The following is a 19,006-nucleotide window of genomic DNA, read 5'->3' as shown; positions in this document are numbered from 1 at the left end:
GTGGTAACTTTCAACTGCTTTTTTTAAAATGGTATTACATACTCTTACACTATTTATGTACAAGGAGCGTCCATTTTGTCCGGCAGTTTCGGTCAACCAACATTATGGTGTAACTGTGATATTCGAACGTTTTCTTAGATCGGAAAATAATTGTGACCTCTAGAGCTAAAAACGCGATTTTTCGTACACTCACGGTCCATAATTCGGGGAGTTACGACCCGATATGCGCGATCGTTACTGACATGCTCCTGGAGCAACGACTGCGAGTTTTACAACACTTTGTGTTGCTAGATTGCTTTGCAACTCCCGAACTTATAGCTACGTTATCTCCCTTTATCAAAGACACGTGAACAGTAGCGTCCAATCAGAAGTCAAACATGGCCGCCTCCACCTTGACATTGAACGAACCTTGAACTTTGCAACTCGATTATCATAGTTCGACAGCAAAAGACATGGTATTCACGATGATGGAGGAATCTGATATGCCCATAGCTGGGTCAGTACCCAATCGAAATATTCAGGGTTTTACGAGAATGGCTTGATAAGATGTACGGCGTTAAATCGAGATCAAACCTTCTATTTATAAGTTTGAAACATATAAATTATCTGTGTCCACATTGTTAGGGATAGTTATACGTATGTATAAGTCATGTGCACACATTGTATTTATCAGCTTTATATTATTTAAGATAACATGAAATGAAATGGGATTTAGCGTCCTACTGTTCTGTTTCGACTGGGCTAATAACAATGGGCATCCGTTATACCGTGTGATGTGAGGGAAATTTTGCCCGGGCAGCCTACTCTTATACCCATTTCCAACTGCCAAGGGACCTTTTACGTGCACGCCAATGTATACACGGGTCCTAGGGTTTTAGTTCATCCGAACGCCTAGATAGCTTTCCTTGTCAGGTCCGCCGTCCTGCACCACTGACGGAAAACCACGCCGGAAAAATCCGATGAACGTACTCGGTCAATGCAGGAATAGAACACGGGACCTTCAAGCTAGCGAACCAGCGTCTTAAACGCTTAGCCTCCCAAGACAACATGTAGTTCTGACAAAGTGTTATTATTGTATAATTGAATTAATGGATCCAAGCACTGTACCTCCAGTCAAGAAAACAATAGCAATGAAGATTAATAACATTTGTTTTATTACAGTATAAACCCGACAAAAACAGATCTCTCATTCCGCCGGTCTAGTAAAACATACATCCTATTCCACCGGTTTAGTAAAACATACCTCTCTTTCCACCGGTCTAGTAAAACATTTCACCGGTCTAGTAAAACATACATATCATTCCACCGGTCTAGTAAAACATACATATCATTCCACCGGTCTAGTAAACATACCTTTCATTCCACCGGTCAGTAAAACATACCTCTCATTTCACCGGTCTAGTAAAAGATTTCACCGGTTTAGTAAAACATACCTCTCATTTCACCGGTCTAGTAAAACATACATCCCATTTCACCGGTCTAGTAAACCATACATCCCATTTCACAGGCCTAGTAAAACATACATCCCATTTCACCGGTCTAGTAAAACATACATCCCATTCCACCGGTCTAGTAAAACATACATCCCATTCCACCGATCTAGTAAAACATACATCCCATTCCACCGGTCTAGTAAAACATACATCCCATTCCACCGGTCTAGTAAAAATGAAATGAAATGGGGTTTAACGTCCTACTGTTCTGCTCCTAACCTGGGCTAATGAAGACGGGCATACGCCATACAGTGTGCTATGAGGGAAATTTTGCCCGGGCAGCGGCACTATCGCCTACTCTTATATCGAATTCCAACTGCCAAGGGATCTTTTGGTCTTGTAAAACATACATCCCATTCCACCGGTCTAGTAAAACATACCCCTCATTCCACCGGTCTAGTAAAACATACCCCTCATTCCACCGGTCTAGTAAAACATACATCCCATTCCACCGGTCTAGTAAAACATACCTCTCATTCCACCGGTCTAGTAAAACATACCCCTCATTCCACAGGTCTAGTAAAACATACCCCTCATTCCACCGGTCTAGTAAAACATTCCTCTCATTCCACAGGTCTAGTAAAACATACCTTTCATTCCACCGGACTAGTAAAACATACCCCTCATTCCACCGGTCAGTAAAACATACCCCTCATTCCACCGGTCTAGTAAAACATACCTTTCATTCCACCGGTCTAGTAAAACATACCCCTCATTCCACCGGTCTAGTAAAACATTCCTCTCATTCCACAGGTCTAGTAAAACATACCTCCCATTCCACCGGTCTAGTAAAACATTTCACCGGTCTAGTAAAACATACATATCATTCCACCGGTCTAGTAAAACAACCATCCCATTCCACCGGTCTAGTAAAACATACATATCATTCCACCGGTCTAGTCAAACATACATCCCATTCCACCGGTCTAGTAAAACATACCTTTCATTCCACCGGTCTAGTAAAACATCAGCAAATAAGATATAAAAGATGCATTATGTATGATTTAGATAAAATGATTCCCGTTCTTATAATAATAGTTCAAAAATAGATAATGAAAATAGAATATAGTGAACATTTCAATCAAATTACTTCATTCTGAGCGAAATTATGACCATGATCAGAAAAAATCTCCCAATTATCCATTTTGTAATGAAATTATTAAATAGCGATCGTGTTTCAATCAAAACAATCCAATATCAAATACTTTATGAATATAAACAATTAAAATGAAAGAAGACGGGTTACATATATACAATTAAAACTTAAAATAAAATTTTGTCTCTTTTAAAAAATTTAGGATCTTACAATATAGCTACGGTTGAGCAAATAAATGTTGTAATGTCTGACAACGGTAATATTTTGATCTAATATTTCCAAGATACTTGCACTCAATCAAAATGTGCTTCACCGTCAAAGAAACATGACAGTGTTCACATTCTGGTTGAGGCTCTCGCTTCAAGATGAAAATGTGAGTTAAAAAAGTATGACCAATGCGAGAGCGACACAAAACAACTTCATCCCTCCTGTTAGTTCTATAGGAGCTTGGCCAGTCTCCTTAGAGAGGCTTGATATGATGAAGTTTATTTGTGCCTGCAAGATCCCAAGACCGTTGCCAGCGGTCATAAATAAAATGATTTATACATGATTTAAAATCTTTATATGGTATTAAAAAGGGTGATTGGGGGAGATCTAAAGCAGCTTTGGCAGCAAAATCTGCTTGATCATTCCCCTTATATCAACGTGACTGGGAAGCCAGCACAAGACGACGTCCTTACTGTTGAACTCGTAAGATAGTAGCAGACGATATGATTATATACTTGTCATGTAAATAAATTTCTAATTAATAATTTATATAAAATCTGAGGCAACAGAAAGACCTGCACCAGGCAGAGTTAGCTCTTATATGATGTATCTTTAGTTGTATTACAGTATAAAATAAAAAAATATGATCGACAAAATTTTTCTTTGGAATTAACAAAAGCCGACTGCCGTAAAATGGGGGAAATGCTTAAATCGCTTATTCTGTTGGTGCATTTCAGCATATTTCACTGTAAAGTATGGTGTAATAATATTATGGCATTGACTAATAATTGTTTATAGATTCATTTGTGACTAATGATTAACGTTTTTTATATGAATAAAAAAACAGAACAGAACAAAACCCTGACGCTGAACTGTAGTTATAATTTTAGTCACGGAAGTGAAGGCAACGTGAAGATCGAATAGTAAGTACTACAATAAATGGCATTATCTCATTCATACAGAAACTGTATATTTTACTGTAAAGTATGAATGTATTTTACCTCATTCATACAGACACTGTATGTAATAAATCCATACTCAGGTGTTTATAGCTTTGGTTTGATATCATTTGATCCGTTAAAATAATGAAAGATTGGCGAATATTAAAATTGTATTTTTTTTTATCTGTAATGTTTAATTCATGCCTAATTCAGGCTATAAAGTATGGATTAAGCTGTTAAAATACTGTAAGAAATTCGAATTTTAACCACTCGAGCCATGAAAGTTCGGCATCTAAGGACATTAAAAAAAAGAGTTTTTGACGAGATTGTACACCAGACATAAAACTGAATGAAACAGGCGTGTTTCCTGATCCATCTTTACTGTTTATATCTAGTCCTAGATTAACTAGGTATTGAACGATGTCTAACGTGCCGTTTACACAAGCAAGGTGTAATATACCACTGCTACTATCATCCCGGTCATGAATATTACCCCCCTTTGACCTTAAAAAGTCTATTTTTTCAATGGCTTGTGTTTCCGATTCACAGCAATACAAGATGCACGTACTGCCGAACCTCCCTTTAGTATTGATATCCAACCCAAGATCTATCAGATATTTAACAGTACCTAATGTACCAACGCCACAAGCAAGGTGTAATATACCATGGTTATCATCATCAGTGTCATTGATATTACCCCCATTTAACCTTAATAACTCTATTTTCTCGCTAGCTTGGGTTGTAGATTGGGAACAGGTCAAGATACAAGTTCTACCATACTCGCCTCTGTTGTTGATGCGCAACCCTAGATCCATCAGATGTTTTACAGTATCTAATGTACCCGAAATACAAGCCAGGTGTAACATACCATTGTTATCAGTATCTCGATCATTAATATTACCTCCCTTTGACCTTAATAATTCTATTTTCTCAATAGGTTGGGTTTTAGAAGTACTACACTGTAAGATACATGTTCTACCTTTTAAAGCTTTAGTGTTTATATCCAACCCTAGATCTATCAGATGTCTAACTGTATCTAATGTACCATCAGTACAAGCCACGTGTAATATACCATCATAGTGAAATTTAGTGTTATATATATTAGCCCATTTTAACATAAATAAATTTAATTTCTCGGTGGCTTGTATTTCAGATTGAATACACAGTATTATACACCTTCTAAAATTGAAACCTTTAGTGTTAATATCCAACCCTAGATCTATCAGATATCTTACAGTATCTAATGTACCACTAGCACAAGCTATGAGTAATATACCATATTTTTTACCGTCAATTTCATAAATATTACCACCCTTAAAACGTACTATTTTTATTTTCTCAATGGGTTGTATTACTGACGTACCGCAATGTAATATGGGTGTTCTAAAGTTCTTACATTTGGCGTTTACATCTAAACCAAGGTCTATCATATATCTGACAGTCTCTAGTGTACCCAACATACAAGCCAAGTGAAGCATATCATGGTTATCATCATCAGTATCATATATATTACCTCCCTTTGATATCAATAGTTCTATTTTCTCAATGGCCTGTGTTTCAGATTGACTACATAACAATATACATGTCCTTCCGTATCTCCCTTTAGTATTGATATCCAGGCCTTGATTAATTAGATATCTTACTGTATCTAGTGAACCACTATGACATGCTAAGTGTAACAAATTATCATTGTTTACATCTGTATCAAGAATATTGCCACCCATCTGTCTTAACAATTCTATTTTATCAGTAGCTTGTATTTTAGACTGACTACACGCCATTATACAAGATCTACTTTTATAACCTTTAGTGTTGATATCTAACCCTATATTTACAAGATACTCAACTGTTTCTAGCGTCCCTAAATCACAAGCCAAATGTAATATACCATTGTTTTCATCATCGATATCTTGAATATTACCTCCATTTGACCGTAAAAAGTCTATTTTTTCAATGGGTTCAATGGGTGATGTACTACAAAGTAAGATACATGTTCTACCATGTACGTCCTTACTGTTGACATCTGTACCCTGATCTATTAAATGTCTAACTTTGGCAACTGAACCATGTCTACAAGCTTCTAGTATCACATTCTTGTTACCAATCTGGTCATGGTAGTCTTTAAATGTTGACATGTGCACCATGGTCTTTCCGGGTGCTAATCTTTGTGGTATTTTAGTTGAAGAAGCTCCGTCGTCTTCTAGTAGCACTATATTTTGAAGTTGGTAGAAATCTTGAGAGTGGGTGCCTGGCCTGTTTATCCGTTCATCTGTTGTTCTCTTAGAGTCTATAAAGTAATATGAAAGAAATAAACAATATACTACCCATATATTTTCAGGTACAAATAATTATATCTTGGATCTTGATTTTATTAACGGAACAGAAAATATTGTTACAAAATATAAGCTATTATATTCTTAAAGAAAACATTGATATGTTTGAATTTTAGATTACCTTTCAAGGAAGCCATATTTCATTTGTTTGATGATCGTTTTGGTATGAAGCTATCAGGAAAACATACCATCGGCTGTAAAAATAAGTAAATTTAGATGTGGAATTAATGGAATAATAAAAAATTATGCCAAGAAGATGCCAAGTTTAATTGATTATGATAAAGTAATCGCCTCCGCAATGTATATGCTGCAATGAATGGTTCTAATAGAAATTATAAAATTTGGAAGACAAACAAAATTAGCTGTAATAAGATATATGTCTTTCCAATTTCAATATAAGCTGGGCATGGTGTTTGTCTGTAGTACTGGGTCCAGAGAACTGACCAAAAATTTGCCAGTCTGAGAAGAAATTTGGAAAATATATTGTGAAACTCTTGTGCATTGTAGTACCACACGTGGAGATGAGTTCAGATGAGGTGGTCTGAGCAGATAGTTTTGCCAAAAAAAAAAAAAAAAAAAATAATATGATTCAAAACTCTTGTGAAAATCACCACAGACCAAAAATCTTGTGGAATGCGGGGAGATAAGAGTGCCTATGACGAAATTGACAAGTTTCGCCAACCTGAATATCGATAGTGCTTATCCTGTCATGACGATAATGTTTCACAATAAATATGAAAAAAAATCCTTCAAACACTGTAGCATCTTTTGCGTCCACAGGACCTCCAATAAAGGGGGATAACTTTGAAAAGGAAAGCCGCCGAATGCTAAATATGGCTTGTCTTCTTTGCTTCAAAACAATTTGTAAATACCGGTAAAAGCCATAGCTTATATAGGGTTGACATGGTTACAATTTTTATTTGATTTTAAAAACCGTTCAAATCTATCACCATTACACTATAATTATAGTTCGAATTTCGTGAAAATGACTGCTCCCCATTACGCAAATAGTGTAAAAGAGGTCATTATTATTAACTGATTTTGAGTAAACAGTAATAACCCAAGGATCTTGGTTCCTGCCGATATTGTTGACCAATAGGATGTTACAATTATTATTTGATTTTAAAAACCGTTCAAATGTATAACCATTACACTATAATATGGATGAGTTCCAATTTAGTGAAAATGAATGCTCCCCATTACGAAATAGTGTAAAATCATGTTATCGTGTAAATCATTGTGATATTTAGGACTTTCTATTCATGAATTATTCACCCATTACCGGATAATTTGATGAACCCAAAAGGTCAAGTTAAAAAAACGTGATTTTTCTTACAATCAAGGGCCATAATCCAAGACATTACGGCCCCATATACGCCAGTATCGACAGGAATCGTTATCTCAGGGATATATATTTTAATAAAAATGGATTGTAACCTGTAGAATGTCCACAAATAAAATATGAATGAACGGACAGGGGCGACACGATGATACGTCAATTTAGCAAAGTATTAGCCGTAATAAGCTACACGTGTTTGCCATTTCAAAATAAACTGTGCATTGTGTTTGCCTGTGGTGCTGTATGTAGCGAACTACATTATCAAAGGGTTGTCTGTGTAGCAAGATTAGTAGAATTGTTGTTCTTTAAACATGCATCAGCAGAGTCTGAGTGGAATGGGATTGAGAGAATGACTTTAGGGTAATATATTATGCACTGTATCCAGCTTGACATCAAAATGTAGAATTAAACTTTTGAATTGTTATTCCTGGTAAGACAAACGTCTTAAATAATGAGAAGATAAGAGTCTTAACTACTTAGATAAGAAGAAGAAAATACACAACATGAAAAGGAAACAAAGAAGACAATTACATATATTAGACGTACACAAGGCTATGTAGTAAGAAAAGAGTGCATAGGTCATTATTAGGATGTAGCGACCCGATTTTAACGTTGGTCCGCTCTCCATATCTAACAGACGACCCACGGTGCTACACCTGTAGTGCTGGGTGTAGCGAACTACTTTATCCAAGGTTTGTCTGTAATGCTGGGGGAAGAGTACTGCATTATCAAAGGTTTGCCAAAATTGAATCACCTAATATCCTTTCAATCTTGTTGCTTCAACTATTGATTTGCGAAAAGTTTGTTCGTGTCGTTTAGTGTGAATCAAAAGTATTACCAACTAGCCTGATGGTCACTATACCTAAGATATCCCCTTAAACAAGGATTTGTGAGTCATTTCATTATACTTGAAACAATAAAATAAACTTATAAACCCCTACAAATAATATCCAATATTTCGACATACATAATAACACAAATTTAATACATGTCTTAGATAATCACATTACCATAAAATAACGTACCAGTACAACATTCAGTCGCCAGATAACATTAGTTACAGGAATGAGATGAACTTACCATTACAACATACTCAAATCATATCTTTATAACCATGTCTGTAGTGAAAGGCAGGTATAAATAACTATGTAAATCTAAGTTCAAATTTGTACAACAATATCGCGAGCATAAAGGATGTATTATACATTTGGAATCACGTGATATATTGAATACATCCATGTTATAAAAGATTTATTATTGACAACTTGTATACGACAATAATAAAGTAATAAAAACTACTAAACAACACCCTGTATATTGAAGGGTTGTCCAACATGCAATCGGTTGTATCGATATAAATAACTATATAAATCTAGGTTAAAATTTCTACAACAATATCTCGAACATAAAGGATGTATTATACAACCACCGCCATTTGGAATCACGTGATATATTGAATACATCCATGTTATAAAAGATGTATTATTGACGACCGTTGTATGACAATAATAACATAATAAAAACTACTAGACACCACACTGTACATTGAAGGGTTGCCCAACATGCCATCAGTTGTATCGACAAGTATATGTTTAGGTCGTTAGAATCCCCGTTAACAGATCATATTACAAGAGATTGGGTGTTCACAGATCATAAAGGTGCATATTGTAATAGAGAGAGAAATGGGGTTTAACGTCCACTCAACACAAACTCAGTCATTTCGGGAATAACTTACTGTTAAATTTTAATTCAATAATACGCTTGTGGGAGGATCCAGTGAAAACCTGGACAGGCGACCCTACTCCTTGTCACGTTCAATGGGTTGGATAATCGAAACCACGCTATATGAATTATATATTAAAAGTATATAATACCAAGGTTGTGATCTTTAATGAAATTTTAAATGAAACTTGAAATTTATGTTTATAACCCAAAAATCTCGGTTCCTTTCGATATTCGTGCATATCGGACCATAACTTCGTGGATTATGGCCCCTGATTTTACAAAGCCAGCGGCTGCCAGGCAGGATACGCCCACATTTTGCAAGAGATGGATAGAGAACAAGCTAAAAACAAACAGGATTTTTTGTACATATCAAAAGGGACTGAGATCTTTGGGATATAAATATTTTTTTTTTTCATTTTCATCAGAATCGGATAAAAATTGTGACCTCTAGTGGGTCGAACACGTATTGCATACTTTTACACAATTTGCGTACAAAGAGCGGCCATTTTGTTGGACAGTGTCATTTCGATTTTCCCGAAATTCGTATTCAACCTTTGTTATGATGGAATGGTGAAATATTTAAACGGTTTTTAAAATTGTAAAAAAAATGTGACCTCTAGAGAATCAGCAAGCTAAAAATGCCATTTTTCGAACAATCAGGCTCCATAATCCAGGAAGTTTAGTTCGGGTATTCGTGATTATCAAAAGGATCCAAGATTTTAGTGTGTAATGGTGACATATTCACACCTCTTTTTTAAATCAGATAAACATTTTGACCTCTACAGGGACCACAAGCTAAAATCGTGATTTTTTGTTCAATCAAGGGCCATAATTCAGGACGTTACGATCCGATATGCGCGAATATCGACAGGAACCAAGATGTTTGGGTTATAAACTTACATTTCAAGTTTCATCCAAATCAGAAGAAAATTGTGACCCCAAGAGGGTCACAACATTGACCTACCATATTTTTACGGTAATTGTGTACGAAGGGGCAGCCTTTTGGTCTGATTTTCACGTAATTCGAACTCATCCAAAATTACGGTGTAACAGTGATATATTTGAACGGGTTTTTTTTAAATCCGATAATAAGTGTGACATCTAGAGGGACCTCAAGCTAAAAACGCGATTTTTCGTACAATCAGGGGTCATAATTCAGGAAGTTACTATCCGATATGCGTGAATATCGAAAGGAACCAACATTTCAAGTTTCATCAAAGAGAGAGAGAGAGAGAGAGAAATGGGGTTTAACGTCCACTCGACACAAACTAGGTCATTTCGGGACTAACATATGGTTTAATTTTATTAACATAATTCGCTTGCGCGTAGGGGTCTTTAGCAGTGGGGGGAAACCTGAGGACCCGGAGAAAACCCACGAGGTTGAACAGGCGACCCTACTCCTTGCCACGTACAACCGGGGATTCGAAACCACGCCAGTCGACTCAATGACAGACTTTATGGTACAGCCATCCAACCCCCCAAGTTTCATCAAAAAAAAAATTTGTGACCGCTAAAGGGTCCACAACATTGATATACCATATTTTTACGCTATTTGAATACGAGGGGCGGTTATTTTGTTTCTCAGTTTGTCTGTCGTGGTAAATTTCAACTGCTTTTTAAAAAATGGTATTACATACTTTTGTCCATTTTGTCCGGCAGTTTCGGTCAACTAACATTATGGTGTAACTGTGATGTATTCGAACGTTTTTGATAGATCGGAAAATAGTTGTGACCTCTAGAGCTAAAAAGGCGATTTTTTCGTACACTCCCGGGCCATAATTCGGGAAGTTACGATCCGATATGCGCGATCGTTACTTTAACGACATGTTCCTGGAGCAGCGACTGCGAGTTTTACAACACCTTGACGTTGCTAGATTGCTTTGCAACTCCCGAACTTATAGCTACGTTATCTCCCTTTATCACAGACAGTAGCGTCCAATCAGAAGTTATGACACAACACACTCAAATCAAACATGGCAACCTCCACCTTGACATTAAACTAACCTTGAACTTTGCAACTTGATTATCACAGTTCGGCAGCGTAAGACACGGTATTCACGATGATCGAGGAATCTGATAGGCTCCCTAGCTGGGTCAGTACCCAATCGAAATGTTCATGGTAATCGAGATCAAATCTTCTATTTATAAGTTTGAAACATATAAATTATCTGTGTCCACATTGTTTGGAATAGTTATACGTATGTTTAAGTGATGTACACACGTTGTATTTATCAGCTTTATATTACTTAAGATAACATGTGAAATGAAATGGGGTTTAACGTCCCACTGTTCTGTTTCGACTGGGCTAATGACAATGGGCATACGTCATACAGTGTGCTGTGAGGGAAATTTTGCACTACGGTCTACTCTTATATCCATTTCCAACTGTCTAGTAAAACATACCTCTTATTCTACCGGTCTAGTAAAACATACCTTTCATTCCACCGGTCTAGTAAACATACCCCTCATTCCACCGGTCTAGTAAAACATACCTTTCATTCCACCGGTCTAGTAAAACATACCTTTCATTCCACCGGTCTAGTAAAACATAAATCTTATTCCACCGGTCTAGTAAAACATACATATCATTCCACCGGTCTAGTAAAACATTTCAGCGGTCTAGTAGTAAAACATACATATCATTCCACTGATCTAGTAAAACATACCTTTCATTCCACCGGTCTAGTAAAACATACCTTTCATTCCACCGGTCTAGTAAAACATACATCTTATTCTACCGGTCTAGTAAAACATACATATCATTCCACCGGTCTAGTAAAACATTTCACCGGTCTAGTAGTAAAACATACATATCATTCCACTGGTCTAGTAAAACATACCCCTCATTCCACCGGTCTAGTAAAACACATACATCCCATTCCACCGGTCTAGTAAAACATACATATCATTCCACCGGTCTAGTAAAACATACATCCCATTCCACCGGTCTAGTAAAACATACATCCCATTCCACCGGTCTAGTAAAACATACATCCCATTCCACCGGTCTAGTAAAACATTTCACCGGTCTAGTAAAACATACATCTCATTCCACCGGTCTAGTAAGACATACATCTCATTCCACCGGTCTAGTAAGACATACATCCCATTCCACCGGTCTAGTAAGACATACATCTCATTCCACCGGTCTAGTAAAACATACACCCCCCATTCCACCGGTCTAGTAAAACATACATCCCATTTCACCGGTCTAGTAAAACATTCCTCTCATTCCTCCGGTCTAGTAAAACATACCCCTCATTCCACCGGTCTAGTAAAACATTTCACCGGTCTAGTAAAACATACATATCATTCCACCGGTCTAGTAAAACATACATCCCATTCCACCGGTCTAGTAAAACATTTCACCGGTCTAGTAAAACATACCCCTCATTCCACCGGTCTAGTAAAACATACATCCCATTCCACCGGTCTAGTAAAACATACATCCCATTCCACCGGTCTAGTAAAACATACATCCCATTCCACCGGTCTAGTAAAACATTCCTCTCATTCCACCGGTCTAGTAAAACATCAGCAAATAAGATATAAAAGATGCATTATGTATGATTTAGATAAAATGATTCCCGTTCTTATAATAATAGTTCAAAAATAGATAATGAAAATAGAATATGGTGAACATTTCAATCAAATTACTTCATTCTGAGCAAAATTATGACCATCATCAGAAAAAATCTCCCAATTATCCATTTTTTAATGAAATTATAAAATAGCGATCGTGTTTCAATCAAAACGATCCGTTTGTCCAGGGAGTTGATTATATACTTGTCATGTAAATACATTTCTAATTAATAATTTATATAACATCTGAGGCAACAGAAAGACCTGCACCAGGCAGAGTTAGCTCTTATATGATGTATCTTTAGTTGTATTACAGTATAAAATAAAAAAAATATGATCGACAAAATTGTTCTTTGGAATTAACAAAAGCAGACTGCCGTAAAATGGGGGAAATGCTTAAATCGCTTATTCTGTTGGTGCATTTCAGCATATTTCACTGTAAAGTATGGTGTAATAATATTATGGCATTGACTAATAATTGTTTATAGATTCATTTGTGACTAATGACTAACGTTTTTTATATGAATAAAAAAACCAGAACAGAACAAAACCCTGACCCTGAACTGTACTTATAATTTTAGTCACGGAAGTAAAGGCAACAACGTGATGTTTAAAGCGAGAATTTCATATTTTCTAAGACAGTCAAAACATAATTATTTCTATGTTGTTTGCTCAATATGTTGTCAACTCACTATTATACGATCATAGTTATAATTCCCACATTCAAAAATGTTTCACACCGAAAATAATAACACAGCATCGATTTTAAGGCTTTATTTTAATACACAAAAATATAACTTAAAAATATGAAATTGTAGCTTTGAAGATCGAATAGTAAGTACTACAATAAATGGTATTATCACATTCATACAGCAACTGTATATTTTACTGTAAAGTATAAATGTATTTTACCTCATTCATACAAAAACTGAATCCACACTCATGTATGTTAAGTATACATGCTGTTGATAGATTTGGTTTGATATCATTTCATCCGTTAAAATAATGAAAGATTGGCGAATATTAAAATTGTATTTTTTTATTATCTGTAATGTTTAACTCATGCCTAATTCAGGCTTATTTAACTATAAAGTATGGATTAAGCTGTTAAAAGAGTGTAAGAAAATCGAATTTTAACCACTCGAGCCATGAAAGTTCGGCATCTAAGGACATTAAAAAAAAGAGTTTTTGACGAGATTGTACACCAGACATAAAACTGAATGAAACAGGCGTGTTTCCTGATCCATCTTTACTGTTTATATCTAGTCCTAGATTAACTAGATATTGAACGATGTCTAACGTGCCGTTTTCACAAGCATGATGTAATATACCTCTATTATTATCATCCCTGTCATGAATATTACCTCCCTTTGACCTTAGTAATTCTATTTTTTCAATGGCCTGTGTTTCCGATTCAACGCAATACAAGATGCACGTACTGCCGAACCTCCCTTTAGTGTTTATATCCAACCCCAGATCTATCAGATGTTTTACAGTGTCTAATGTACCATCAGCACAGGCCAAGTGTAATATACCACTATTTGTGTCATCCCTATCATTAACATTACCCCCATTTAACCTTAGAATTTCTATTTTCTCGCTAGCTTGGGTTGTAGATAGGGAACAGGTCATGATACAAGTTCTACCATACTCGCCTCTGTTGTTGATGCGCAAACCTAGATCCATCAGATGTTTTACAGTATCTAATGTACCCGAAATACAAGCCAGGTGTAACATACCATTGTTATCAGTATCTCTATCATTAATATTACCTCCATTTGACCTTAATAATTCTATTTTCGCAATACTTTGTATTTTAGAAGTACTACACTGTAAGATACATGTTCTGCCTTTCAAACCTTTAGCGTTTATATAAAAACCAAGATCTATCAGATATCTTACAGTATCTAATGTGCCACAAGCACAAGCCAAGTGAAACATACCATTATTGTCGTCATCCCTATCATTAACATTACCACCCTTTGACCGTAAAAATTCTATTTTCTCAATGGCTTGTATTTTAGACTCACTACACAGTAAGATACACCTGTTACCTTTAACACCCTTAGTATTAATATCTAACCCTAGATCTAGCAGATATCTTACTGTATCTAATGTACCACTAGCACAAGCTATGAGTAATATACCATATTTTTTACCATCAATTTCATAAATATTACCACCCTTAAAACTTACTATTTTTATTTTCTCAATGGGTTGTATTACTGACGTACAGCAATGTAATATGGGTGTTCTAAAGTTCTTACATTTGGCGTTTACATCTAAACCAAGGTCTATCATATATCTGACAGTCTCTAGTGTACCCAACATACAAGCCAAGTGAAGCATATCATGGTTATCATCATCAGTATCATATATATTACCCCCCTTTGATATCAATAGTTCTATTTTCTCAATGGCCTGTGTTTCAGATTGACTACATAACAATATACATGTCCTTCCGTATCTCCCTTTAGTATTGATATCCAGGCCTTGATTAATTAGATATCTTACTGTATCTAGTGAACCACTATGACATGCTAAGTGTAACAAATTATCATTTTTTACATCTGTATCAAGAATATTGCCACCCATCTGTCCTAACAATTCTATTTTATCAGTAGCTTGTATTTTAGACTGACTACACGCCATTATACAAGATCTACTTTTATAACCTTTAGTGTTGATATCTAACCCTATATTTACAAGATACTGAACTGTTTCTAGCGTCCCTAAATCACAAGCCAAATGTAATATACCATTGTTTTCATCATCGATATCTTGAATATTACCTCCATTTGACCGTAAAAAGTCTATTTTTTCAATGGGTTCAATGGGTGATGTACTACAAAGTAAGATACATGTTCTACCATGTACGTCCTTACTGTTGACATCTGTACCCTGATCTATTAAATGTCTAACTTTGGCAACTGAACCATGTCTACAAGCTTCTAGTATCACATTCTTGTTACCAATCTGGTCATGGTAGTCTTTAAATGTTGACATGTGCACCATGGTCTTTCCGGGTGCTAATCGTTGTGGTATTTTAGTTGAAGAAGCTCCGTCGTCTTCTAGTAGCACTATATTTTGAAGTTGGTAGAAATCTTGAGAGTGGGTGCCTGGCCTGTTTATCCGTTCATCTGTTGTTCTCTTAGAGTCTATAAAGTAATATGAAAGAAATAAACAATATACTACCCATATATTTTCAGGTACAAATAATTATATCTTGGATCTTGATTTTATAAACGGAACAGAAAATATTGTTACAAAATATAAGCTATTATATTCTTAAAGAAAACATTGATATGTTTGAATTTTAGATTACCTTTCAAGGAAGCCATATTTCATTTGTTTGATGATCGTTTTGGTATGAAGTTATCAGGAAAACATACCATCGGCTGTAAAAATAAGTAAATTTAGATGTGGAATTAATGGAATAATAAAAAATTATGCCAAGAAGATGCCAAGTTTAATTGATTATGATAAAGTAATCGCCTCCGCAATGTATATGCTGCAATGAATGGTTCTAATAGAAATTATAAAATTTGGAAGACAAACAAAATTAGCTGTAATAAGATATATGTCTTTCCAATTTCAATATAAGCTGGGCATGGTGTTTGTCTGTAGTACTGGGTCCAGAGAACTGACCAAAGATTTGCCAGTCTGAGAAGAAATTTGGAAAATATATTGTGAAACTCTTGTGCATTGTAGTACCACACGTGGAGATGAGTTCAGATGAGGTGGTCTGAGCAGATAGTTTTGCACAAAAAAAAAATAAAAAAAAAAAATAATATGATTCAAAAATCTTGTGTAACTCTTGTGAAAATCACCACAGACCAAAAATCTTGTGGAATGCGGGGAGATAAGAGTGCCTATGACGAAATTGACAAGTTCCGCCAACCTGAATATCGATAGTGCTTATCCTGTCATGACGATAATGTTTCACAATAAATATGAAAAAAAATCCCTCAAACACTGTAGCATCTTTTGCGTCCACAGGACCTCCAATAAAGGGGGATAACTTTGAAAAGGAAAGCCGCCGAATGCTAAATATGGCTTGTCTTCTTTGCTTCAAAACAATTTGTAAATACCGGTAAAAGCCATAGCTTATATAGGGTTGACATGGTTACAATTTTTATTTGATTTTAAAAACCGTTCAAATCTATCACCATTACACTATAATTATAGTTCGAATTTCGTGAAAATGACTGCTCCCCATTACGCAAATAGTGTAAAAGAGGTCATTATTATTAACTGATTTTGAGTAAACAGTAATAACCCAAGGATCTTGGTTCCTGCCGATATTGTTGACCAATAGGATGTTACAATTATTATTTGATTTTAAATACCGTTCAAATGTATAACCATTACACTATAATATGGATGAGTTCCAATTTAGTGAAAATGAATGCTCCCCATTACGAAATAGTGTAAAATCATGTTATCGTGTAAATCATTGTGATATTTAGGACTTTCTATTCATGAATTATTCACCCATTACCGGATAATTTGATGAACCCAAAAGGTCAAGTTAAAAAAACGTGATTTTTCTTACAATCAAGGGCCATAATCCAAGACGTTACGGCCCCATATACGCCAGTATCGACAGGAATCGTTATCTCAGGGATATATATTTTAATAAAAATGGATTGTAACCTGTAGAATGTCCACAAATAAAATATGAATGAACGGACAGGGGCGACACGATGATACGTCAATTTAGCAAAGTATTAGCCGTAATAAGCTACACGTGTTTGCCATTTCAAAATAAACTGTGCATTGTGTTTACCTGTAGTGCTGGATGTAGCGAACTACATTATCAAAGGGTTGTCTGTGTAGCAAGATTAGTAGAATTGTTGTTCTTTAAACATGCATCAGCAGAGTCTGAGTGGAATGGGATTGAGAGAATGACTTTAGGGTAATATATTATGCACTGTATCCAGCTTGACATCAAAATGTAGAATTGAACTTTTGAATTGTGATTCCTGGTAAGACAAACGTCTTAAATAATGAGAAGATAAGAGTCTTAACTACTTAAATAAGAAGAAGAAAATACACAACATGAAAAGGAAACAAAGAAGACAATTACATATATTAGACGTACACAAGGCTATGTAGTAAGAAAAGAGTGCATGGGTCATTATTAGGATGTAGCGACCCGTTTTTAACGTTGGTCCGCTCTCCATATCTAACAGACGACCCACAGTGCTACACCTGTAGTGCTGGGTGTAGCGAACTACTTTATCCAAGGTTTGTCTGTAATGCTGGGGGAAGAGTACTGCATTATCAAAGGTTTGCCAAAATTGAATCACCTAATATCCTTTCAATCTTGTTGCTTCAACTATTGATTTGCGAAAAGTTTGTTCGTGTCGTTTAGTGTGAATCAAAAGTATTACCAACTAGCCTGATGGTCACTATACCTAAGATATCCCCTTAAACAAGGATTTGTGAGTCATTTCATTCTACTCGAAACAATGTTAATAAAATAAACTTATAAACCCCTACAAATAATATCCAATATTTCGACATACATAATAACACAAATTTAATACATGTCTTAGATAATCACATTACCATTAAATAACTTACCAGAACAACATTCAGTCGCCAGATAACATTAGTTACAGGAATGAGATGACTTACTAGTACAATATACTCAAATCATATCTTTATAATCATGTCTGTAGTGAAAGGCAGGTATAAATAACTATATAAATCTAAGTTCAAATTTGTACAACAATATCGCGAGCTTAAAAGATGTATTATACATTTGGAATCACGTGATATATTGAATACATCCATGTTATAAAAGATTTATTATTGACGACTTGTATACGACAATAATAACGTAATAAACACTACTAAACACCACCCTGTATATTGAAGGGTTGTCCAACATGCCATCGGTTGTATCGATATAAATAACTATATAAATCTAGGTTAAAATTTCTACAACAATATCTCGAACATAAAAGATGTATTATACAACCACCGCCATTTGGAATCACGTGATATATTGAATACATCCATGTTATAAAAGATGTATTATTGACGACCGTTGTATGACAATAATAACATAATAAAAACTACTAGACACAACACTGTACATTGAAGGGTTGCCCAACATGCCATCAGTTGTATCGACAAGTATATGTTTAGGTGGTTAGAATCCCCGTTAACAGATCATATTACAAGAGATTGGGTGTTCACAGATCATAAAGGTGCATATTGTAATAGAGAGAGAAATGGGGTTTAACGTCCACTCAACACAAACTAAGTCATTTCGGGAA

General features: G+C 35.5%; 1 protein-coding gene across 5 annotated transcripts; it reads right to left on the bottom strand.

Moving 5' to 3' along the window:
- Window positions 1-1,133: 1,133 nt before the first annotated feature.
- LOC126812519 (putative ankyrin repeat protein RF_0381) lies at window positions 1,134-18,409 on the bottom strand. Of its 5 annotated transcripts, none has more exons than XM_056099051.1 (4): window positions 18,306-18,396; window positions 17,506-17,717; window positions 6,192-6,264; window positions 1,134-6,024 (listed from the first exon to the last, which is right to left on the bottom strand). In XM_056099051.1, the coding sequence occupies exons 3-4, from the start codon at window positions 6,205-6,207 to the stop codon at window positions 3,974-3,976; spliced, it is 2,067 nt and encodes a 688-aa protein (XP_055955026.1). In that variant the 5' UTR covers window positions 6,208-6,264; window positions 17,506-17,717; window positions 18,306-18,396; the 3' UTR covers window positions 1,134-3,973. The 5 variants fall into 5 exon arrangements, with proteins under 5 accessions (XP_055955026.1, XP_055955027.1, XP_055955025.1 ...); XM_056099049.1 differs by lacking the exons at window positions 1,134-6,024; window positions 6,192-6,264 and adding exons at window positions 13,463-15,874; window positions 16,042-16,114; XM_056099052.1 differs by lacking the exons at window positions 17,506-17,717; window positions 18,306-18,396 and adding an exon at window positions 8,490-8,547.
- Between the last annotated feature and the right edge of the window lie 597 nt (window positions 18,410-19,006).

Source organism: Patella vulgata, chromosome 2 (genome assembly GCF_932274485.2).
Source record: "Patella vulgata chromosome 2, xgPatVulg1.2, whole genome shotgun sequence".
Classification (NCBI taxonomy): domain Eukaryota; kingdom Metazoa; phylum Mollusca; class Gastropoda; family Patellidae; genus Patella; species Patella vulgata.
Note: the sequence above shows the minus strand (reverse complement) of the source record. Positions and strands in the feature narration are given on the sequence as shown.